Here is a 26,499-nt window from a genome sequence, read left to right on the forward strand (position 1 = left end):
TGACAGTGTTTTAAAACTTCAACTTCTGTGTGAGATGAAAGGAAGAGGTGTTTATCTGGTACAAAATCGATATTTTCTATAGTACACTATATAATTTAACTTGTATGGTCAGTTTATTCAAACACCATAATTACATGGAACTTTGAATAGGGAGTGAGATCTGGTGATTTTGTACCAGTTAATGTGAATCCCCAACATATCCCAAAGTAATTTGGGCAGAGAATAAAAATGTATCTGCAAAGACCCCTTGAGGGACTTGGGGAAAATATGGAAATATTAAACTTCCCCACCGGGGAATTCCTGATAGTCTCACAAGCACTGGGACTACCAATTTAGAACATCAAGCCCTCGATCTTGGGGGTTGCCCTTACGAAGCTTATTACTGCAAAGGAGAGGCTAAACCTACTTATAATTCTGCCTAAGAGTCACCCCCTAGAGAACCTCTTTTGTTGTTCAGATGTGGCCTTTCTCTCTAAGACAATTCTGCAGGTAAACTCACTGTCCTCCCCTCTGTGTGGGACATGACTCCCTGGGGTGTCAATCTCCCTGGCAACATAGGACATGACTGCCAGGGATGAGCCTGGACTTGGCATCATGGGATTGAGAAAGTCTTCTTGACCAAAGAGGGAAGAGAAATGAAACAAAATGAAGTTTCAGTGGCTGTGAGATTTCAAATGGAGTCAAGAGATCATTCTGGAGGTTATTTTTATGCATTATACAGAAATCCCTTTTTAGTTTTTAGTCTGATAGAATAGCTAGAAGTAAATACCTGAAATTGGAACTGCTACCCAGTAGCCTTGATTCTTGAAGACGACTGTATAACCATATAGCTTACACAGTGTAACCACCATGTGATTGTGAAAACTTTGTGGCTTCCACTCCTTTTATCCAGTGTATGGACAGCTGAGTAGAAAAATGAGGACAAAAATAAAATGAATAATATGGGGGCTGGGGGATGGGATGTTTTTGGTGTTCTTTTTTATTTTTATTTTTATTCTTATTTTGGGGGGAGTAATGAAAATATTAAAAAATTGTGGTGATGAATGCACAGCTATACCATGGTACTGTGAACTGATTGTACACTGTGGACAATTGTAGGGTATGCAAATAAGTCTCAATAAAACTGTAAAAAGAAACAAAAAAACAAGAGCATCCCCTTCCCATAAAAAAAAGCAATAACAAACCTCCACAGTACCATGATGATCAATCAGCAAATAAACTGCTTGCTAGAATAAAACCAACACTCTTCAGAAGAAGAAAAGATAATCTAGAGTCTCCACAATTCACATTGTCAACTATAAAATCCAAACTTACTGGACCAGGTAAAAAAAGCAGAAATATATAACCTAAAGCAGAAGCGCGGGGGGGGGGGGGGCAATGAAATTAAACCACAGAAAACCTAGATCTTAGAAATAACAAATATGCACTTAAATTAACTATGATATAAGTGTTAAGGAATCTACAGAAAAGATGGATATGACGGGTTAAGAGATATGAAATATCAGGAGGTACACTGAAACTCTAGAAGAGAATCAAATAGAAATTCTAGATGTGAAAAGAGAAAAAAAAAACAGTGAATTTCAAATAGGTCAACAGAAATTTTATGAAGGGAAGCACAGAGGAATTAAGACTGAAGGAAATTAACAGAGCTGCCATAGCATCTGAAAACTGTCAAAAGGTCTAATTACATACCATTATAGTCCCAGAAAGAAAAAATAGAGACATTCTGGTTAGTATCTAAAAACATACTAACCAGAATTATTCAATACTGAATTAAAATATCAATCCAAAGAACCAGGAGGCAGAGAAAACACCAAACAGGATAAATATGAAGACACACATATCAAGTTACATCATAGCAGAATTGCTGACAACTAAAGATAAAGAGAAAATCTTGAGGGTGAGTGGGAGAGACACATTACATAAAAGGGGAAAATAAGAATAATGGTAGCCTCCTCACACTTAAACAATAATTCTGATGAAGGAGTCATTTTGATGGAAAGGTAATTCTATTGAAGGAAAATTCTGATGAAGAACTGTCTGAGACTGAGAAACCCCTGGGTCCACAGTCAAGAGGGATCCTCATCCTTTCACAGGCTTTACCTCTTTGAACCTTACCAGATTGTGATGGTGAAGATTCACAAAAGATCCCCTCCTGGCTCTGGCAAGAGGACAGGAAGAGTAATCATTGTAAAATATATCCAGAGTCTTACTCATAACAAAGCCCTACTCTCCAGCAGAAAGAACTTATCAAAACCCATCTGACAGAGAAGAGAGAATGGTACTTCTCTCACCCTAGCCTGCTCTAGCTTCTAGCCTCGCTATTGGTCAGAGGGAAGCTACACAAGAAGGAATGCTCATGAAGGTCACAGACCAGAAAAACAATCCCACTAAAATACTGAGCTTTAACTGGAAGATTACAAAATGTTCCCCCCACACACACCTTACCACCACATCAACACGGCTTCAGTACAACTGTGGATTATAGCAGGAAAGGATGCAAGACACAGACTCTCTCTGAGGAGGACTACTTAGGGAAAGTGCGAAGTCAATAGAACAGACAAAAACAAGGACACTAAAGAATCTTAAAAACTCTATCTACAGCTACGGCAGACATTAAATAAAGCCCAACTCCCAGACAGAGTAACACAAATTCTCACAACTAGAGGCCTATTTACATCAGTTCCTATTACCTGATATGAGGTTTTCCAGCTTTTAACAAAAAACTACCAGTCACATTGTTTTAGTTTCCTAGGCTGCTTAAAGAAATATCATGAAATGGGTCAGGTTAAACAGTGGGATTTATTTAGTAATGGATTTGAGGCCAGGAAAATGCCCAAATCAAGGTATCATCAAGGCAATACTTTCTTCCCAAAGACTGGCTGCCAGTGATCCTTGGCTCCTCCGTCACATGGCAAGACACATGGTGTCATCTGCTGGTCTCTTTTTTCTCCTCTAGGTTTCATTGCCTTCAGCTTCTTGCTTCCATGGCTTTCTCTCTGTGTCTGAATTTCATTCTCTTATAAAGGACCCTGGTTGAGGTGGGACACACCTTAACTGCAGTACCTCATCAAAAGGTCCTATTTACAGTGGGTTAATACCCACAGAAATGGATTAGATTTAAGAACATACAGCTTCAAACCACCACACACACTGAAAGTCAATATAAAAAACAATGTCTGAGAAGACAAGACAAGCATGACAATGAAACCCAGATATGGCACATAAGTTAGAATTATCAGAAAGGGAATTTTTAATTATATGATCAATATTTTAAGGACTCTAATACAAAAAGTCGACAGTAACAAGAACAGATGGGGAATGTAAGCAGATAGATGGAAATTCTAAGAAAGTATCAAAAGGAAATTCTAGAAATTAAAAAAAAAACTGTAACAGAAATGACAAATGCCTTTGAAGCTTCATTACTAAACTTGCTAAACTTGACACAGCCAAGGACAGAATTAGTGAGCATGAAAACAGGTCAAGAGAAACTTCCCAAACTGAAATGCAAAGAGAAAAAAAGAATGAAAAAAAAAGAAAAAGAAGAACATCCAAGAACTGTGGGATGATTTTCAAAGGTATAACATACCTGAATGAAATCCAGAAGGAGAAGAAAGACAGAAAAGAGAAAAGAAATATTTAAAGTAAAAATGGCTGACAGCCTTCCAAAAATAAAGACAAATAATAAAGACAAATACAAAATCACACATCCACGAATACCAGGCAGAATGAATGACCACAAAACCACATCTAGGCATATTATATTCCAACTGCTGAAAACCAAAGACAAAGAGAAAATTTTAAAAGAAGCCAGAGGGGAAAAAACACCTCACCTATACAGGAACAACGATAAGAATTTTACCACACTTCTCAACAGAAACCATATAAGCAAGAGAGTGGAGTGAAATACTTAAAGAGTTGAAACAACCACCACCAAAAAAAAAAAAAAAACCCAACTTAGAATTACATATCCAGCAAATACACCCTTTGGAAGTAAAGTACAAATAAATCTTTCTCAAACAAGTAAAAGCTGAGATAATTCATCACCTATAAACCTGTCCTGGAAAAGTTGTTACAAGATTTTGTTCAAGCATAACGAAAATGATACAGATCAGAAGCTCAGGTCAACATAAAGAAAGAAAGAGCATCAGAGAAGGAAATAAATTAGGGTTAAACAAAATCTTTTATTTTTCTAATCTTAATTGATCTAAAAGTTAACTATGTTTAAAGTAAAAATAACGACAATGTATTTGGTGATTAAAGCATATGGATAAGTGAAGTGAATGACAGCAATGTCACAAGGGATGGGAGAGAAGAATTGAAAATACTCTGTTATAAAGTACCTGAACTACATGTAAAGTGGAATAGCATTATTTAAGGGTGTACTTCAATAAATTAAAAATATATTGTATACAGTTGTAGCAGATTGAGTTCTATACTCCAGGAAAAAGAAATCATATTCCTAATCTTAACCCGCAGTCCTGTGGGAATCCACTGTAAATAGGACCTTTTGAAGATGTCATTTTGGTTAAGGTCAACTGAATCAGGATGGGTCTTAGTCATATTACTGGAAACCTTATGAAGAGAAAGCCACAGGGAGGAGCCAGAAGTTGGAAGTCAATGAAACCAGAGGAGAAAGAGTACACTGACATACTAAGGGAAAGCCAAAGGACCCAGGGATTGCCAGACTGCCAGAACACTACCAAACATAGTGGAAACAAGCCTTCTAACACTGAAACTGTGAGCCAATAAATTCCTCTTGTTAAGCAAACCCATCATACACTATATGTTACAGCAGCTGAGAAACTAAGATAACACTCTAGAGCAACCATTTATCAGCTGGGAAACTAAGATAACACTCTAGAGCAACCGTTTATAAAATACCTTAAAGAAGTATAAATGATATGCTAAGAGAAGAGATAAAACAATCATATAAAATGCTCAAATAAAACCAGAGAAAGCAAAAAAGTGGCAAAAAATAGAAAACAGTTACAAATATATTTAGATTAATCCAAATATATCAACAATCAATTCAAATATGAATGTCCTAACCACACAAATTAAAAGACAAACTGTCAAAGTGGACAAAAGTATGTTGTGTGAAAGAATACCCCCTTTAAATATAAAGACTTTAATAGGTTAAAAGTAAAGGAATAAAGGAACACATACTATGCAACACTAATCAAAAGACAGCTGTGGTAGACTTCAGTTAGAGATATGAATTAAGCAGATCCGGTTAGGACTAGGGCAAATCGGGCCAAAGGGTAAAGGTTGATACTGTGTTTTTTTTTTTTCCTTGAGAAGTAGTGAAAATTATAACTTTATTAAAGCTCAGCTTTGAAGACCTGCCTTCATATTATTCTAGGTGATGAAATAGTGAGTTTTCAGAAAACATGTCTGCTATACACCAAAGTACAGTAGTTGTCTCAAGAAAAAATAATTCAAGTGACTGAACTGCGAGTTGAACTAGTTGAGTTTTTTTTTTTTATTTTTTTTTTTTAATTTTACTTTGAAATAAATTCAAACTTACAGGAACAGTTGCAAAAACAATACAAACCCCATACACAGAACTCCAGCACACTCTGACCCCCTCCCCCAATACACCGATCCACCAACTTTAACATGCTGTCACACCACCATTTCTTTCTTTCCCCCCTCCCTCCCTATCTATCATCCATCATCTATTGCTCTGTCTTCTGAACATATGAGAGCTAGCTGCACACATCCTTGAACAAACAATATAATTCACATATACATTTCCCATGAACAAGAACATTCTTTTATGCAATCCCATTAAGCGCAGCTAAGAAGTTCAAGAAATTCAACATTGATACAAAGCTTACATTCTATATTTCCTTTTTTTTTTCTTATGTCACAACTGTGTCCCTTTGAGCCTCCTCTCCTCCATCCTCAGCTTCCATCCAGGATCATCCTAGGCATTTAATTGTCATTATCTATTTAGACTGTCTTTTTTTTTTTTTTTTTCCCCAATTGTGGAACCATATATACAGCCTAAATCTTTCCATTCCAACTCCTCCCTAGCAATCCATTGTGGGATTAATCACATTTAGAATGTTGCAATGCCATCACCTTCCCACCATCCATTACTAGAAATTTCCCTTCACCCCAAACAGAAACCCTACACTCATTTCTTAACTCCCCATTGGCCCATCCCCCACTTCTTATAACCCATACTCTACTTTTCATCTCTATGGTCATATTCTCTGATACTTTCTTTGTGTTTACCCTAGGGCTTAAATTTAACATCTCAAATCTATAACAATCTTGTTTTTCTTTGATACCAACTTAAGTTCAATAGGACTCATAAACTGTGTTCCCATACTCCTCCATTCCCCGACCTTGATGTAGTTCTTGTCAAAAAATTACATATTTTGCCCTCTACCACAGGTTTTACCCTTGGGAAGATGGTTGCTTCAAAGGAGAGGCTAGGCCTCCCTATGGTTGTGCCTAAGAGCCTCCTCCCAAATGCCTCTTTGTTGCTCACATGTGGCCCTCTCTCTCTGGCTAAGCCAACTTGAAAGGTGAAATCACTGCCCTCCCCCCTACGTGGGATCAGACACCCAGGGGAGTGAATCTCCCTGGCAACGTGGAATATGACTCCCGGGGAGGAATGTAGACCTGGCATCGTGGGACGGAGAACATCTTCTTGACCAAAAGGGGGATGTGAAAGGAAATGAAATAAGCTTCAGTGGCAGAGAGATTCCAAAAGGAGCCGAGAGGTCACTCTGGTGGGCACTCTTATGCACACTTCAGACAACCCTTTTTAGGTTCTAAAGAATTGAGGTAGCTGGTGGTGGATACCTGAAACTATCAAACTACAACCCAGAACCCATGAATCTCAAAGACAGTTGTATAAAAATGTAGCTTATGAGGGGTGACAATGGGATTGGGAAAGCCATAAGGACCACACTCCACTTTGTCTAGTTTATGGATGGATGAGTAGAAAAATAGGGGAAGGAAACAAACAGACAAAGGTACCCAGTGTTCTTTTTTACTTCAATTGCTCTTTTTCACTCTAATTATTATTCTTGTTATTTTTGTGTGTGTGCTAATGAAGGTGTCAGGGATTGATTTAGGTGATGAATGTACAACTATGTAATGGTACTGTAAACAATCGAAAGTACGATTTGTTTTGTATGACTGCGTGGTATGTGAATACATCTCAATAAAATGAAGATTAAAAAAAAAATTACATATTTTACATTGAGTCCAAAACCACTGATTTATCATTACAAATCAAAAATACAGTAGTATTGGTATTTACATTTACCATGTGATCTTTACTGGAAATCTTTATTTCTTCATGTGGTTTCAGTCAATTGTTTAGTGTCTCTTCCTTTCAGCCTGCACAATTCCCTTTAACATTTCTTATAGGACTGATCTGGTGATGAAGTCCCTTAGCTTTTGATTATCTGGGAATGTTTTCATCACCCCCTCCAGGTATTTGTGAATCTTCTAAGTCTCTGATGGTTATTGACTTCTATTTGTATTCCATTGTGGTCAGAGATTGTGCTTTGAATAAATTCAATTTTTTTAAATTTATTGAGGCTTGTTGTATGTCCCAGCCTATGGTCTATTCTGGAGAAAGATCCGTTACCACTAGAGAAGAATGCGTGTTCTGGTGATTTGGGATGTAATGTTCTATATATGTCTGTTAAATTTCTCTATATATCTCTCTCCGTTCTTTGTTTCTCTGTCGGTAGGGCTCCCTTTAGTATCTGAAGTAAGGCAAGTCCTTCATCGGCAAAATCTCTCAGCATTTGTCTGTGAAAAATTTAAGCTTTCCCCCAAATGTGAAGGAGAGTTTTGCTGGATAAAGTATTCTTGGTTGGAAATTTTTCTATCTCAGAATTTTAAATATGTCATGCCACTGTCTTCTTGCCTCCATGGTGGCCGCTGAGTAGTCACTACTTAGTCTCATGCTGTTTCCTTTGTATGTTGTGAATTGCTTTTCTCTTGCTGCTTTCAGAACTTGCTCCTTTTCTTCAGTATTTGGCAGTCTGATCAGAATATGTCTTGGAGTGGGTTTATTTGGATTTATTCTATTTGGAGTTCACTGGGCATTTATGCTTTATGTATTTATATTGTGTAGAAAGTTGGGGAAGTTTTCCCCAACAATTTCTTTGAATTCTTTCTAGACCTTTACCCTTCCCTTCCCCTTCTGGGACACCAATGAGTCTTAAATTTGGCTGCTTTATTTTATCTATCATATCCCTAAGATTTTTTCAATTTTTTTCCCCATTCTTTCTTTTGTTCTTTCATTTTCCATTCTATGGTCCTCGAGGACGCTGAGTTGTTGTTCAGCTTCCTCTAGTCTTGTACTATGAGTATCCAGAATCTTTTTAATTTGGTTAACAGTTTCTTTTATTTCCATAAGATCACCTATTTTTTTATTTATTCTTACCATTTCTTCTTTATGCTCTTCTAGGGTCTTCTTCATGTCCGTTATATCCTGTGCCATGGTCTTCTTCGTGTCCTTTATATCCTGTGCCATGCTCTTGTTGTTTGTCTTTCGTTCTTTCATTAATTGCTCCAAGTACTGTGTCTCCTCTGATCTTTTGATTTGGGTGTTTGGGTTTGGGTTTTCCATATGGTCTGGTTTTATCACATGCTTTAAAATTTTCTGTTGTTTTTTGGCCTCTTGGCATTTGCTTTACTTGATAGCGTTCTTTCAGGATATGAAAAAACACCAATCTCTAATTTGTCAGATCTACAGCTTGGTTGCGTACACTTTCTCTAACTAACCAGCAGGTGGCATCCATGAGTCACCTATTCCCCTCAAGTCAGTTTTCCCCAACTTTGTCTTTGTGTTGTGTGGGGTCTGATTCTTGTGGAGTTCAATTGGTGCTTACTAAGCTTGGGTGTATTGTTGGTGCTGTCCATCCGGAATGTGGGGCATGTGTCTGAGCAGTTAGGGAGGCAGGGCAGCTTTAACAGTCAAACCTCCCAGGTGTTTCTGGAGATTTAAGGCTGTTGCAAGAGTCTAAGCCTTCATTTCAGTCTTGCCACACATTGTCTCTGCTGCTGACCCACAAGTCCTTGGTATTGGTGTAGGGTCCCTGGGATTTCCAAGTGGGTCCCCCTCCTCAGCCATGCTCTTGCAGGACCTCTGCTGAGGGAAGGCTGTGTCACATCACAAGTGCGCACCAGCCCTCCAGGGAAGCCCTGGGCCACCGGGCCGTGCAGAGGCATTCCCAGCCTGCTGTAAGGATGGCTGGATGGGGCATGTTAATTTACCCCTTTTGCACAGCTCCGCCTTCCCTGCTCCGGGACAATTAGCTGTGGGTGCAATAAGGGCCACTGTCCACAGCCGATATTGTGGCATGTGCACGATGCTGCAGGAAACACTCCCTGTCACACTGGGACCCTTGGTGAGGCTCTGGGCTGTGGCTCTGACCCCAGGCAGGAGCACCCCAGCCCACCAGGAAGATGGCTGCAAGGGGCATGGTTTCTTTCCCCTTTTGGCTCCCCGCTGCCCTCCTGGCTCCAAGATAATTAGCAGCAGGTGTGGGAAGGGCTATCTTCCATGCCAGATATTGGGGGGTTGGCACAGCCCGTTCCTGCCGCACTTCACTGTGCGGTTCTTGCCGCCATATCCACCACCGCTACCGGGCTTTTTTTTTTTTTTTTTAAAGAATTAGTCCATCTCCAAACGCCAATCCATGGTTTCCCCACACCACATGCAGCCACCAGACTTGCAACCGGCTCACTCACTCGTTTCAGAATGCAGACTCCCGGTTTCACCAAATGCACTGTCCCTGTGGATTTAGCAGAACTTGTCCAGCTGGTGCATCACTGGAACTGATGTTCTGGGTCACTTTCTGGCTTTTATCTAGTATTTTTCACAGAGGTGTTTTTTGGCCCTGTCTCACCTAGCTGCCATTTTAGGTTCACCCTGACTGTGTTTTAAAACTTCAACTTCCATGTGAGACAAACAGAAGAGATGTTTATTTGATGCAGGATTGTATAGGTTAGTGTGAAATAGCAACATATCCCAAAGTAATCTGGGCAGGGAATAAAAATATATATGCAGGGATCCCCTGGGGAGCTGGGAGGAAATGTGGAAATGTTGGATTTCCTCACCTGGATTGTTGCTGACGTTCTCACAGACATCAAGGACTGATGGTTTGGTATGCCAAACCCTCTATCTTGGGACTTGCCCTTATGAAGCTCATTATTGCAAAGGAGAGGCTAAACCTGCTTACAATTGTACCTAAGAGTCTCCTCCTGAGTATCACTTTGTTGCCCTCTGTCTCGAGCTAGGCCAACTCAGCAGGTGAACTCACTGCCTATCCCCTATGTGTACATGACTCCCAGGGGTGTAATTCTCCCTGGTAACACAGGATACAACCCCCGGGATGAATCTGGACCTGACATCGTGAGATTGAGAACATCTTCCTTGACCAAAAGGGGGATGTGAAATGAAACAAAATAAAGTTTCAGTGGCTGAGAGATTCCAAATGGAGTTGAGAGCTCACTCTGGTGGGCATTCTTATGCACTTTATAGATAATGCTTTTTAGGTTTTAATGCATTGGAATAGCTATAAGTAAATACTTGAAACTATCAAACTGCAACCCAGTAGCCCTTGACTCTTGAAGATAACTGTATAGCAATGTAGCTTACAATGGGTGAGAGTGTGATTGTGAAAGCCTTGTGGATCACATTCCCTTAATCCAGTGTATGGATGGATGAGTAGAAAAATGGGGACAAAAAACTAAATGAAAAATAAGGTGGGGGGGATAATTTGGGTTTTCTTTTTTACTTTTATTTTTTATTATTTTTACTTTTCTAGTACAAGGAAAATGTTCAAAAAATAGATTGGGATGATGAATGCACAACTATATAATGGTACTGTGAATAGATGATTATATACTTTGGATGACTGTATGGCATGTGAATATATCTCGATAAAATTGAATTTAAAAAATCAATTAATGTAATCCATTGCACCAGCAGGCTAAAGAAGGAAATCATACTAATAGATGCAGAAAAAGCACTTGACAAAAATCCAACACCCATTTGTGATAAAAATGCTCAGCAAAGCTAGGAATACAGGAAAGCTATCTCAACTTGTTAAAAAAAAATCTAAAAAAAAATTTTTTTTAACTAATAAAATACTTATTGTTGAGAAATGGGATGTTTTTCCCCTAAGGTCAGGTAAGGAGGATGTCTCCTTTAACAACTCTAATTAGACAAAAGAAAGAAAGATTGAGAAGAAAGAAAACTGTCATTATTTGCAGATGACAATCATCTATTTAGAAAATCCCAAAGAATCAACAAAAAAATTCCAGGAACCAATAGTAAGCATGCACACCAAGGTTGTACGATTAAAGGTTAATATGTAACAGTCAATTGCTTTCCTAAATATCACTAATAAAAATGAGAATTAGAATTTTTTTTAAGTATCATTTACAAAAGAACCCTGAAATAAAACACCTAGGTATAAATCTAACAAAATATGTACTGCACCTATACATGGAAAACTATAAAACACTGAAAAAAAGACCTAAATAATTTTTTAGTTTTACAGAATTATTGCAAAGGTAGTACAAATAGTTCCCATATACCTACACCCAATTATCCCTATTACCCAGAAATAAATAAATAAATAAATAAATAAAAACAATAGCCCAAAGGATGGTATGTTATATAGTCAGTGACATAAAATTAATTCAAGGTAGACTGTAATAAGTTAAGAATGCATACTACAGAAAGAAAAATACACTACCAACTCAACTAGGACACACCATCAACTGAAAGATGCATCCCAATTTCAGAGATGTAAATATGAAAAAGCCTGCATTTGCAATCAACAAAGTATGATTATACTATAACTAAAAATCTTAAATTTTTCTTTCTTAGCAATACATAAAATAATGCTGTGTCTTACAATAAAGTTGTCTAAGAACCGAAAAAAAAAAAAAAAAAAGAATGCATTCTGTAATCCATAAACTAACCACAAAGAAAAAAGGACATACCTAAAAAGCCAACAAAGGAGACAGGATGGAAGACTAAAAAAATAATGAACCCAAAAGAAGGAAGTAAAAGGGGAACAAAGGATCAAAGAATTGATGAGACTATAGAAAACAAATTATCAAGATGTGTAACTTAAAATAACATACCAATAATTCCATTTAATGTAAAAGGGATAAATTTTCAAATAAGACAACAGAAATTATAAGACTAGATATAAAACCAAGATCCAATTTTACACTGTTTATAAGAGATACACCTTAAATATAGAGACACAGACCCATTCAAAGTAAAAGTATGGAAAAAGCCACACCATATAAACACTAGGATCAGACATAGCATACTTCAAGACAAGGTGTATTAATAGAAGTAAAGATGGACCTTTCATAATGATGAAAGGGTCAATTCATCAAGAACACATAACAATAATAAAGACATATTAATTGAATAAAAGCTTTTAAAAATACATGAAGCATGACCTGCCCATCTTGTATGACAGAGGGGAAAAAGGAAGGTCCAGCTTATGATATTGCTCATTGCTTGTGTGGTTTGACAAAGAGGTTGTAAAAACTATAGGAAGGAGTTACTAATAAAAATCTCCACCTGGGGTGGTCACTGTGATCTGTGGTAAGGGCCTAGTGTCTAGCCAAAGACCATGCTGGCGTTAGGAGAAGGTTCCTACAGATTCCTTTTTTGGTAGTTACTCTGTGCCAGGCAATGTTGGAAGCCATTTCCCAATTTTAAAACATTTAATCCTCACAACAACCCTTAAAAAAAAAAAAAAAAAAAACACCATGAAACAAACTAAAAGAATGAAATATAAAAACAGAAAAATCTGTAATCATACTTGGAGATTTTAAAATATTTTCCTTACTAACTGAAAAAAAAAAAGTACACACAAGATCAGTCATGACCCTAAACATAATTAACACAATTGATATTTGTGTAACATTATATCTAACATTTGCAGAATACAGTCTTCTTATGTATATAGAACATTCACCAATATAGATCGTAGTCTAGACCATAAAACAAGTCTCAATAAAATTTTAAAACTTGAAATCACAGAGTATGATTAAATTAGGAGTCAAAATAATTAATATAATGATAATAATAACATTTATAGTAAAGGATCTAAAATATCCCCCATTATTTGGAAATTAATCAACACACCTCTAAATATTCCATGGGTCAAAGAAGAAATCACAAGAGTAATTTTAAAATATCCTGAATTGAACAAAAACAAAAACACAACATAACAAAATTGGCGGGATGTAGCTAATGCTTAAGAGGAAATATTTATAACCTTAAATGTTTCTATGAATAAAGAAGAAAGGTCTAAAATCAATGATTTAATCTTCTACTTGAGAACTATAAAGAGAAAATTAAACTCAAAGGAAGCAGAATAAGGATATAATAAACATCAGAGTAGAAATCAAAGAAATAGAAAAACAGAAAAATATTAGACAAAAATAACGAAGCCAAATGTTGGTTCTTTAAAAAGATTAATAAAGTGGACAAACTACTACCAAGACAGATTGAGGGGAAAAAAAACAGAAAACACAAATTACCTGTATCAGGAGTAAAAGAGGTGCTATCATTCAAATTCTACAGACAATAAAAGGATAATAAAGAACTATAAGCAACTTTATGACAATCAATTCAACAACTTAGATAACATGTAGAAATTCCTTGAAAGGTACAAATTACCAAACCTGATGTAAAAAGAAATAGAAAAGCTTAATTGCCTTATGTTTAATAAATACATTTTATTTGCAATTAAGAACTTTCCCACAAATAAAAACTTCAGGATCACATTGTTTAACTGCTGAATTCTACAAAACATTCAAGGAAAAAATAATAAAACCACATGTAAAGTCTTTTTGAAAGCAGATTAGAAGAAAATGACCAAGTCATTTTATAAGGCCAACATTAAACTGATATAAAAACCAGTCAAGTGCATTGCAAAAAACAGAAAATTACTGAACTAAATCCCTCATGAACCAAGACACTGAAATCCTCAATAATATATTGGCAAATCATATCCAGCAGTATAAAAATATACTAGATAGGCCCCAGGAATGTAAGGTTATTTTAACATTCAAAAATCAAGCAATATAATTTACCATATTAACAGAAATGAGGACAGAAACTACCTGATCCATTCAATAGATGCACACAAAGCATTTAAACACCACCAATTCATGATTAAAACTCTCAACATTTAAGAATAGTAGGGAACTTTCTCAAACTGGTAAAATGGCATCTACAAAATTATATACCCAATATCATACATAACTATATCTCCTAAGATTGAGATCAAGATATTAATGCTGGCTTTCAACACCTCACAAACACTGTACTGGAGATCCTAGTTTTTGCAAAAAGGCATACAGATCAGAAAGGAAGAAGCAAAACTGACCCTATTTGCAGATGCTATCACTGCTTACATAGAAAGTTCCAAGGAATCTACATAATTATTTCTGGAATTAAATGAATTTAGCAATGTCAGAGAATACACAGTTAATATACAAAAATTAATTGTTTTCTTATGTACATGCAAAAAAACTGAAACAATTACTTTTTAAGTACAACAGCATAAAAAAATAAAAATAAATAAAAATAAATTTTTAAAAAAACCCACACACAAATAACTAGTAATAAATTCAAGAAAAGATCTTCAAAACCTTTAAATGAAAATTACTAAACATTACTAAGAAAAATTCAAGAAGACCTACACAATTGCATAGATATACCATACCATATTCAGAGACTATAAGGCTCAATATTTTAATATAGTAATTCACTCTAAATAAAGCAATAGATTTAAAGCAATCCCAATCAAAACTGCACCAAGCTTTTTCAGAGAAATTAACAAACTGATGCTAAAACTTATAAGGAATGACTTCTGGTTCTAGCCAAGATGGAGTAGTCTCATTTCACCCAGGTCTTCCCAAATACAATTAAAAATTTCTGGACATGACACAACAAACAAGTATATAAGACTCTGAAAGACAAAGCAGAGGGCCTAGGAATTACAGGATTTGAGAACTTACATGGCAGTGAGTTCCCTAAGAGTTCCTATTGCTTTTCATTTACCCAGAGAGGGTGCTGCAGAAGCCTCTAACAGAACCTCCAACAGGCACAGACAAAAAAGGCTGCAAGAAGAATCTATTTCCCTTAGCCATAAGACACTAAAAGCAGTATGTTTCTTAATTTATCCTCTATGGTTACATTAAGTACTATAACAAAAACCTAAATAAGATCATTCAATTACTAGAATAACATTTAATCAAAAGTCTTAATCTGCTTTAGTTTAAAGTCCATCAGCCAATAATAGTTTACTAAGTAAGGACGATATTAGACACCATATAAACTTAACAAAATCTAATACAAGTACCTTACCATCTTGAAAGCATTTTTAACAAAAATGAAACAAAGGAATGAAGTTCTGATACATGCAACAAGGTGGATAAACCTTGAAGATATCATGTTGAGAGAAACAAAGCAGACACAAAAGGACAAATACTATGTGAACTCACTGATATGAAATAATAAGAATAAGCAAATTCATAGTCAGAAACTAGAATGCAGGTTACAAGGGGCTGGGGTGGGGTAGCAAATGGGAAGCTAATGCATAATTAGGGTGATGGGAAAGTTTTGATAATGGATAGTAGCAATAGTAGCACAACATTGTGAATGTAATTAACACCACTGAATTATATATTTGAACGTGGTTAAAAGAGGAAATTTTAGGTTGCATATATGTTACTAAAATTTAAAAAAAAGGCATTGGACTGTATGACACTGTAAACCCTAATGTAAACTATGGACTACAGTTAACAGTATAATCATAACAACATTGTTTCATCAATCATAACAAAGGTATCACATTAATGCAAAGTGCTAATAAGAGGGAAAACTGGGGGGGGGGGGAGCAGGTGTATGGGAACTCTGTCTTTTCTGTGCAATTTTTCAGTAAATCTAAAACTGCTCTAAATATACAGTTCATTACTTTGAAAAACAAGAAACAAACAATAAACATATATTTGCCTTTTAGGTTCAACATATCTTTCTATGGAATTCAGATAACGCTATTATTCCTATGTTGACTACATTTTGTTGTTTGGGTTTTGCATTACTTTGTTTGGAAGAAAGGCAAAACATATTTTTTTACTATTTCCAATGCACCATGCTCTGGGTCTAATGACTAAGTTAAAGGAAACCATTTCTAAGAATTTCTGTGGGAAAGAGTTATTTTAAATTGTCCTAAAAGTTAATTTACCTTTCTTCACTGAAGCGACGACCAATCTTGACTTTACACTTGTCCTGGGGGAGGCATGCTGCTAGTAGAGGAACTGTCCGCAATACTTTGTTTTCCTTTAATTAAAAAGCCACATCAATTTTTACTTAGATAAATATACTTTAGAACTTTTAGGATGAACATTTCATTCACAGCTTTCTATATAATTTTCTTAAGTTTCTTACTATAGACCACAATTTTATTTTGACCTTTTATACATACACATACATATGTATATGTGTGTATATGTATGTATGGGATATATGTATTCCAAATTTTGCTATAATGACATTATATTACTTTACAATCAACAAATTTTGGTATTTTAAAAATTTCTCTCATAGCAATCTATTACCAGACATATAAAAAAAGCTTGTTTTTGTTTGCCAGGGCTGCTATAACAGTACCACAGACTAGCTGGCTTAAATAACAGGAATTTATTGTCTCACAGTTTTAAAAGGTAGAAATCCACAAAGTGTCAATAGGATCATGTGTTCTCTGAGGTCTGTAGCATTCCATTGGTGACTTGTCACACTCCATAACTCAATCTCTGCCTCTATCAGATGGCCTCATCTCTCCCTGCTTGTCTCCTACTACTGTGTTCAATTTCTTCTGATTATAAGAACTCTAATTATATTGGATTAAGCTGCACCTTAACTCAATTTGGCTTCCCCTTAACAAATAACACCTTCAAAGATTCTATTTACAAATGTGTGTACAACCACATAACCAGGGACTAGGATTGGAATATGTCTTCGCGAGAGACATAACTCAATCCATAACAGGCCTTTTTACAGCATTTGGATTCTCTTTTATAAAAATAAACAATTGCAGACTACCTACTAGTAAATTCAAAGCAAAACATCCCTCCTTAAGGAAATTTACAAAACTGTTATATCTATAGTTTTAACTTACATTTTTTCATCTTACATTAAAAAATTTATAAAACTATTCTTTGTAATAATTTTTCTTCATCATTCTTTATTGAAGACACAAACTCTAGCCTGAGCTAAGTTATAAGCTTCAGGCAAGCATCAGAGTGAGACAAAAACTACGAGTACATGACAGAGAAACTAAATGGCTGGGATGAGTTTATTAATAAAAATTTTCAAATACAATAGGTCTGATGAGAATTCATAACAAGAATAAGGCATCTAATAATGAAATTTAGTAGCTTTTAAGACATGCTATACTGGTTTGGATCCATTATGTACCCCATAAAAGGACAGGTTCTTTTAATCTAATCTTGTGGGGGCAGACCTATTGTGGACGGGACCTTTTAATTAGATTGTTTTCATGGAGATATGACCCTGCTTATTCACGGTGGGTTTTAATGCTTTCCTGAAGTCCTTTAAAGAGCTCACAAAGAAAGAGAGCTCAGAGAAGCTGAGAGAGACATTTTGGAGAGAAGCTAAGATATATAATCCAGAGTTTGTCCCCAGGAGAAGAAAGGAGGACCCACAGGAGCTGAGACAAGCTAAGAGAGACACCTAGACAGAAATGCCCTGGAAGAAACTGCAAGCAGAGAGCTGACAGAAGTTGACTGAAAGAGCCATTTTGGAGAGAAGCTAAGATATGCTAAAATATGTAATCCAGAGTTCCAACCCCGGGAGAAACTAAAGGAGAGAAGCTAAGACAAAAGCCCGGAGTCATTTTGAAGAAAGCCATGGAAACCAGAAGCTAAACCCATGAGAGGACCAGCAGACTCCAGCCACGTGCCTTCCCGTGTGACAGAGGAACCCCAGATGCCATCAGTCTACAGAGAAGGTATCATCCCGTCAATGCCTTAATTGGGACATTTTAGTGGCCTTTGAACTGTAAATTTGTGAAGTAATAAACCCCCATTATAAAAGCCAATCCATTTCTGTTTATATTTTGGCAGCATTAGCAAACGAAAACACATGCAAAACAATATAATACATCATTCCAAAAAAGAATCATACAAAATTCTTTTAGGACAACAATGAAGCCCATTTTTCAAAGAAATCAATGAATGTTACAGCTTATTTATAAAAATCAGTCAACATGATATTTATAATGGAAAAGAATTTGAGATATAACATATAATAAACTTGAGACATAATATACACAACATACCACGAATATTCCAAACCTAAACTAAGAATAGAATAAAAATATCAAGTAAAGAGATTCAGTAAATCTGGAATAGGTCCAAGATATTTGTATTTTTCAAAAATCCATCAATAACATACATGTGAATTCCCAATTTAAAGTTAGTGGCCTCAAATACACTTGTATTAAATTAAAGAAGTAAGGTTGTGGCCAAGATAACATTCTAAACAGCAACTGAAATTATGACTGATAACACTATACTGTTGTTGCATAATATCCTTAGGCAAAGCACCTAGGCAAAATCAGGACTCAGTAAAATATGAACATACAATGGACAGTGAGGCATTAACACATCTCTAGGAACTACTCATAAGTAGTAGTTCTGAAGTATTCATGTTAACAACATTTTACCTATACATAAATGTAACTCATGGAAGGATGATTTAACTTTTCTGATTTGACAACTATTCTCATGCAACTCATCAATAGTAATAAGTGGAATAAACCTTAATTATTCTATCATCTTTTATTTTACAAACTAAAGAGAACAAATCTTTGTGTTCTTTCAGAGTATCTTTAGAAAATCTCAAGACAGTTTCAAGTAGAAAAAGAGAACCTGAAAGTTTTATTATATCATTTTATCTTGTAATATCAAAAAGCAAGGAAGTATTCAGGACATGGAAAAAAGGAAAAAAAAAAAAAAAAAGATGGGGCATATCAAAAGGACACAACAGAAGAAGATGGCTGCACAGGGAAGAATGGAAGTTAGTTAGTGTCCCTAGAACAACTAATAAACAATCAGGAACAACTAGTAAATAATTTGGAATACCTGCTGGGGGACAAATGTGACAGTCCACACATCGTACACCAACCTGAATTGGGAGGAATGCCTGACATTGCAGCATAAAATATGTTAAGCAAAAACCATGGAGAACAAAGATCAGGAGAACCTTAGATGGTGGCTAGGAGAGACAGGGCAAAAAAACACCTTCGTGAAAAATACTAGATAAAAGCTAGAGAGTAACCCAGAACACCAGTTCCAGTGATGCACCAGCTGGGCAAGGTCTGCTAAATCCACAGGGATCATGCACTTGGTGAAACCGGGAGTCCATTCTGAAATGAAGGAGCGAACCTGCTGAGTGTTCCACAGCCATGCTGTGGTGTTGGGAAACTGTGGATTGGTGTTTGGAGGAAGACTAGTTCTTTTTTAAAAAAAACCCAGGAGTGGATGCAGATATGGCTGCAAGAACCACACAGCGAAGTGCGGTGGGAACGGACTGTGGGAACGCCTCATTATCCGGCGTGGAAGACAGCCTTTCGTGGAACCACTGCTAATTGTCTCAGAGCGGAGAGGGCAGAGGTGAGCCAAAAGGAGAAAAAAACCACACCCCTTGTAGCAATCTTCCCAGCAGGCTGGGAATGCTCCTGCCCGGCGCCAGAGCCCTGGACCAGAGGCACACCAAGGGACCCACTGTGACAGGAAGTATTTCCCACAACACCGTACACATGCCACAATATCGGGCGTGGACAGTGGCCTTTCGCGAGCCCACAGCTGGTTGTCCCAGAGCTGGGAAGATGGAGCTGTGCAAAAACGGGGAGGTTAACACACCCCATTCAGCCATCTTTACAGCAGGCTGAGAACACCCCTGCACGGCCCAGCAGCCCAGGCCTTCCCTTGAGAGATGGTGCGCACTTGTGACGCAGCACAGCCTTCCCCCAGCAGAGGCCCTGGAAGGCCATGGCTGGGAAGAGGGAACCACTTGGAAATCCCAGGGACCCTATGCCAATAACAAGGACTAGTGGGTCACTGTTCTAGTTTGCTAATGCTGCAGAATGCAAAACACAAGAGATGGATTGGCTTTTATAAAAAGGGGGTTTATTTGACTATACAGTTACAGTCTTAAGGCCATAAAGTGTCCAAGGTAACACATCAGTAATCGGGTACCTTCACTGGAGGATGCCAAATAGCGTCCGGAAAACCTCTGTTAGCTGGGAAGGCACGTGGCTGGCGTCTGCTCCAAAGTTCTGGTTTCAAAATGGCTTTCTCCCAGGACGTTCCTCTCTAGCAAGCTTGCTTCTCTTCAAAACATCACTCACAGCTGCACTCCGTTCAGTCTCTTTGAGTCAGCATGTTTTATATGGCTCCACTGATCAAGGCCCACCCCAAATGGGTGGGGCCACACCTCCATGGGAGTATCCCACCAGAGTCACCTCCCACAGCTGGGTGGGGCACATCTCCATGCAAACAACCTAATCCAAACATTCCAACTTAATCCCCACTATTCTGTCTGCCCCACAAGATTGCACCAAAGAATATGGCTTTTTCTGGGGGACATAATACATTCAAACCGGCACAGTCACTGACAGAGACAATCTGTGGAAAGACTGAAATGAAGGTTTAGACTCTTCCAACAGCCTTAAATCTGCAGGAACACCTGGGAGGTTTGATTATTAAAGCTGCCCTCTCTCCCTAAATGCTCAGACACACGCCCCACATTCAGAGCGGACAGCACCAACAACACACCCAAACTTGGTGCACCAACTGGACCCCACAAGAACCAACCCCCACACACCACAAAGGCAAAGTTGGGGATAACTGACTTGAGAGGAATAGGTGACTCGCAGATGCCATCTGCTGGTTAGTTAGGGAAAGTGTACACCACCAAGCTGTAGATCTGAAAAATTAGAGATTGGGGTTTCAATAATCCTTCATATCCTAAAAGAACACTATCAAGTAAAGCAAATGCCAAGAGGCCAAAAACAACAGAAAATTTTAAAGCATATGAAAAACCCAGACAATATGGATAACCCAAATCCAAACACCCAAATCAAAAGATCAGAGGACACACAGTACTTGGAACGATTAATCAAAGAACTAAAGATAAACAATGAGAGCATCGCACAGGATATAAGGGACATGAAGAAGACCCTAGAAGAGCATAAAGAAGAAATTCCAAGAGTGAATAAAAAAATAGATGACCTCATGGAAATAAAAGAAACTGTTGACCAAATTAAAAGAATTCTGGATACTCATAATACAAGACTAGAGGAAGCTGAACAACGGCACAGCGACCTAGAGAACCACAGAACAGAAAATGAAGGAACAAAAGAAAGAATGGGGAAAAAAATCAAAAAAATCAAAATGGATCTCAGAGATATGATAGATAAAATAAAACATCCAAATATAAGACTCATTGGTGTCCCAGAGGGGGAAGAGAAAGGTAAAGGTCTAGAAAGAGTATTCAAAGAAATTGTTGGGGAAAACTTCCCAAACCTTCTACACAATATGAATACACAAAGCATAAATGCCCAGTGAAATCCAAATAGAATAAACCCAAATAAACCCACTCCAAGACATATTCTGATCAGACTCTCCAATACGAAGAGAAGGAGCAAGTTCTGAAAGCAGCAAGAGAGAAGCAACTGACCACATACAAAGGAAACAACATAAGGCTAAGTAGTGATTATAGATTGGGGGAGGATCCAAGATGGTGGCATAGAGAGGAGTGGAAGCTAAGTAGTCCCCCTGGAACAACTGAAAAAAAAACAGAAACAACTAGTAAATAATCCGGAATAACTGCAGGGGGACAAACGTGACCGTCCACTCATCATACACTAACTCGAATTGAGAGGATTGCCCAAGATCACAGCATTAAATCTGTAAGTAAGAACTGTGGATCCAAATTGGGAGACCCCTCCCCAACAGCCCAAGCTACAAAGCCTCACGTTGCCAGAGAGAAGCTTTCTCCCAGCAAGCGAATATAGCTCAGCTGAGCTCCAACTGGGGTTTTAATAAGTGAGTGTGAACTGCTCACTATGAGGTACGAATCCCCAACAAGTAGACAGAGGCTTTGGGTGATGACTGACCTTGAAGAGCTGGAGGGTCACCTCAGACTAGCTCTGTTCCTTTTTCGACTCAGTAGAGAAAGCCTCAGCCATTTTCAGTTCCCAGGTCTCGGACCCAGACATGGGTGTGGCACAGGCAGAGAGAGACCACTGAAATGCTAATGACCTCCCCCTAAGGTGTCTATCTTCTCTAAGAGGAAAGGGGTGGGGACCAGCTCTACTACCTGCCTTTCATTCAGAACGTACACCAGTCAAGAATTATAGGCTAATCTTTGCATCAGGCAGAGAGCGCCCCTGCACAGCCCGGCGGCCCGGGGCTTTCCCAGAGGGATGACACGCACTAGTGACATAGCACAGCCTTCCCTCAGCAGAGGTCCTGGAAGATCACAGCTGAGAAGGGGGGCCCGCTCGGAAAACCCAGGGACACTACATCAATGCCGGTGGTTTGTGGGTCAGAGACAGAGAAAATCTGGGGCAAAACCAAAATGAAGGCTTCGACTCCTGCAACAGCCTTGACTCTCCGGGAACACCTGGGAGGTATGAATATTAAAGCTGCCCTGCCTGTCTAATCACCCAGACACATGCCCCACATTCAGGGTGGACTGCACCAACAACAAACCCAAACTGAGTTCACCAACTGAACCCCACAAAAATCATTTCCCCACACACCACAGAGACAGAGTTGGGGAGAACTGACTTGAGGGGTATAGGTAATTCAAAGACACCATCTGCTGTTTAGTTGGAGAAAGTGTTTGCAACCAACTTGTATTTCTGAAAAATCAGATTGGTATTTTTTTTTTACACCTTGAAAGAACCCTATCAAGCAAAGCAAATGCCAAGAGGCCAAAAACATCAGAAAATCTTAATGCATATGATAAAACCAGGCGATATGGAGAACCCAATCCCAAACACCCAAATCAAAATATCAGAAGAGACATAGTACTTGGCACAATTAATCAAAGAACTACAATCAAGGAATGAAAACATGGCACAGGATATAAAAGCCATGAAGACGACCATGGAACAGGGTAAAAGGGACATAAAGAAGACCCTAGAAGAGCATAAAGAAGAAATTGCAAGATTAAATTAAAAAACTAGAAGATCTTATGGAAATAAAAGAAAATGTAGGCCAAATTAAAGACTCTAGATACTCATAATACAAGATTAGAGGAAGTTGAACAACAACTCAGTGTCCTAGAGGTCCACAGAACAGAAAATGAAAGAACAGAAGAAAGAATGGAGAAAAAAATAGAAAAGATACGATACTATAAAACGTCCAAATCTAAGACTCATTGGTGTCCCAGAAGGGGAAGAGAAGGGTAAAGGTCTAGAAAGAGTATTCAAAGAAATTGTTGGGGAAAACTTCCCAAACCTTCTACACAATATAAATGCACAAAGCATAAATGCCCAGTGAACTCCAAATAGAATAAACCCAAATAAACCCACTCCAAGACATATTCTGATCAGAGTGTCAAATACTGAAGAGAAGGAGCAAGTTCTGAAAGCAGCAAGAGAAAAGCAATTCACCACATACAGAGGAAACAACATAAGACTAAGTTGTGACTACTCAGTGGCCACCATGGAGGCGAGAAGGCAGTGAGAGAGAAAATTTTCCAACCAAGAATACTTTATCCAGCAAAACTCTCCTTCAAATTTGAGGGAGAGCTTAAATTTTTCACAGACAAACAAATGCTGAAAGAGTTTGCCAATAAAAGACCTGCCCTACTTCAGATACTAAAGGGAGCCTTACCGACAGAGAAACAAAGAAAGGAGAAAGAGATACAGAGAATTTTAACAGACATATATAGAACCTTACATCCCAAATCATCAGGACACTCATTTTTCTCTAGTGATCACAGATCTTTCTCCAGAATGGACCATATGCTGTGACATAAAACAAGCCTCAATAAATTAAAAAAAAAAAACAATTAACATATTCAAAGCACAATCTCTGACCACAATGGAATACAAATAGAAGTCAATAATTTTTGAATTGTAACTCCACTATTTACTTCCTACATGATATAAAATACACAAACTCTAATGACAAATCAGTGGTTTTGAATCAATGTAAAGTAAGTACTTTTTCACAAGAACTATATAAAGGTGGGGGAATGGAGGAGTGTAGGTACATAGTTTATGTGCCCCAATGAAATTAGGTTGGTATCAAAGAAAAACAAGATTGTTATGGATTTAAGAGTTTAATTTTAAGCCCCACAGTGAACATAAAGAAATTATCAGAGAATATGACCATAGAGATGAAAAGTAGAGTATGGGTTGAGAGAAATGGGGGAAGGGGCAATGGGGACTTAAGAAATGAGTGTAGGGTTGCTGTTTGAGGTGAAAGGAAATTTGTAGTAATGGATGGTGGGAAGGTGATAGCATTACAACATTCTAAATGTGATTAATCCCACTAATGGAGGGGGTGGAATGGGAAGATTTAGGCTGTATATATGTTTCCACAATACAGAAAAAAAAAAATTTAAATAGATGACAATTGAATGCCAAGGATGACTCTGGATGGGATCTGAGGATGGAGGACAGGAGGCTCAAAGGGACACAGTTGAGACATAAGGAAAAGGAAATATAGAATGTAAGCTTTGTATCATTGTTGAATCTCTTGTACTTCTTAGCTGCGCTTAATGGGATTGCGTAAAAGAATGTTCTTGTTCATGGGAATTATACATGTGAATTATAGTGTTTGTTCAAGGATGTGTGCAGCTAGCTCTCATAGGTTCAGAAGACAAAGCAACAGATGATGCATGATAGATAGGGAGACAGGGAAGGAGGGAGGGAGGGAGGGAAAGAAATAGCGGTGTGACAATATGTTAAAGTTAGTAGATCGGGGTATCAGGGGGGGTCAGGGAATGCTGGAGTTCTGTGTATGGGGTTTGTATTGTTTTTGCAACTGTTCCTATAACTTTGAAATTATTTCAAAATAAAATATATATAAAAAAAAAAGCCAATCCATTTCTGGTATTTTGCATAATGGCAGCACTGGCAAACCAGAACAGTTATATTTCACAATAAGGAAATAATTGAAACTGTGGAACTGTAACTCATAATAATCTTTGAAATCTGCTCTCTAACACTTGTTAAATTGTACTTTGAAAGTTATCACTGTTATATATATATGCTAAATTTCACAATAAAAAATGTATTTAAAAAAAGAACGACCTTAAGCTTATAGGAAAATTGTGAAAGTAACATTAAAGTTAAAAGTATCTTTAGGAAAAAAAAATAGATTGGGGTGATAAATGCATAACTGTATGATGGTACTGTGAATAGTTAATTGTACATGGTAGATGATTGTATGGTATGTGAATATATCTCAATAAAACTGAATTTAAAAAAAAAAAGAGAGAGAGAAAAATTTCCAACCAAGAATACTTTATCCAGCAAAACTCTCCTTCAAATCTGAGGGAGAGCTTAAATTTTTCACAGACAAATGCTGAGAGATTTTGCTAATAAAAGACTTGACCTACTTCAGATACTAAAGGGAGCCTTACCAACAGAGAAACAAAGAAAGGAGAGAGAGATATAGAGAAATTTAACAGACATATATAGAACCTTACATCCCAAATCACCAGGATACACATTCTTCTCTAGTGGTCATGGATCTTTCTCCAGAACAGACCACAGGCTGGGACAAACAACAAGCCTCAATAAATTTAAAAAAATTGAAATTATTCACAGCACATTCTCTGACCACAATGGAATACAAATAGAAATCAATAGCCATCAGAAACTTAGAAAATTCATAAACACATGGAGGTTAAAAACGAGGGAGAGATGAAAACATTTCTGGATAATCAAAAGCTGAGGGACTTCATCACCAGCAGATCAGTCCTATAAGAAATGCTAAAGGGAATTGTGCAGGATGAAAGGAAGGGCCACCAAACAATTGGCTGAAACCACATGAATAAATAAAGATTTCCAGTAAAGATCACATGGTAAATGTAAATACCACTACTACTGCATTTTTTATTTGTAACTCCACTATTTACTTCCTACAGGATCTAAAATACATAAACTGTAATGATAAATCAGTGTTTTTGGACTCAATGTAAAATATGTAATTTTTGACAAGAACTACATCAAGGTGGGGGAATGGAGGAGTATAGGGACACAGTTTATGTGTCCTATTGAAGTTAAGTTGGTATCAAAGAAAACAAGATTGTCATAGACTTAAGATGTTAAATTTAAGCCCCATGGTAAACACAAAGAAAGTATCAGAGAATATGATCATAGAGATGAAAAATAGAGTATGGGTTATGAGAAG

General features: G+C 37.4%; 1 protein-coding gene across 2 annotated transcripts in view; it reads right to left on the reverse strand.

Moving 5' to 3' along the window:
* Positions 1–26,499, reverse strand: part of DTWD2 (DTW domain containing 2) — a 232,896-nt gene that overhangs the window by 138,021 nt on the left and 68,376 nt on the right. For both annotated transcript variants that reach the window (XR_005211467.1, XM_037802102.1), the window contains exon 3: positions 16,281–16,375. Coding sequence is in view for 1 of the 2 variants with exons in the window: in XM_037802102.1 (XP_037658030.1) it covers positions 16,281–16,375 (95 nt within the window). In the remaining variant the exon portion in view is untranslated. The remainder of the gene's footprint in view (positions 1–16,280; positions 16,376–26,499) is intronic.

The sequence above is a fragment of the Choloepus didactylus genome, chromosome 13 (genome assembly GCF_015220235.1).
Source record: "Choloepus didactylus isolate mChoDid1 chromosome 13, mChoDid1.pri, whole genome shotgun sequence".
Classification (NCBI taxonomy): Eukaryota; Metazoa; Chordata; class Mammalia; order Pilosa; family Megalonychidae; genus Choloepus; species Choloepus didactylus.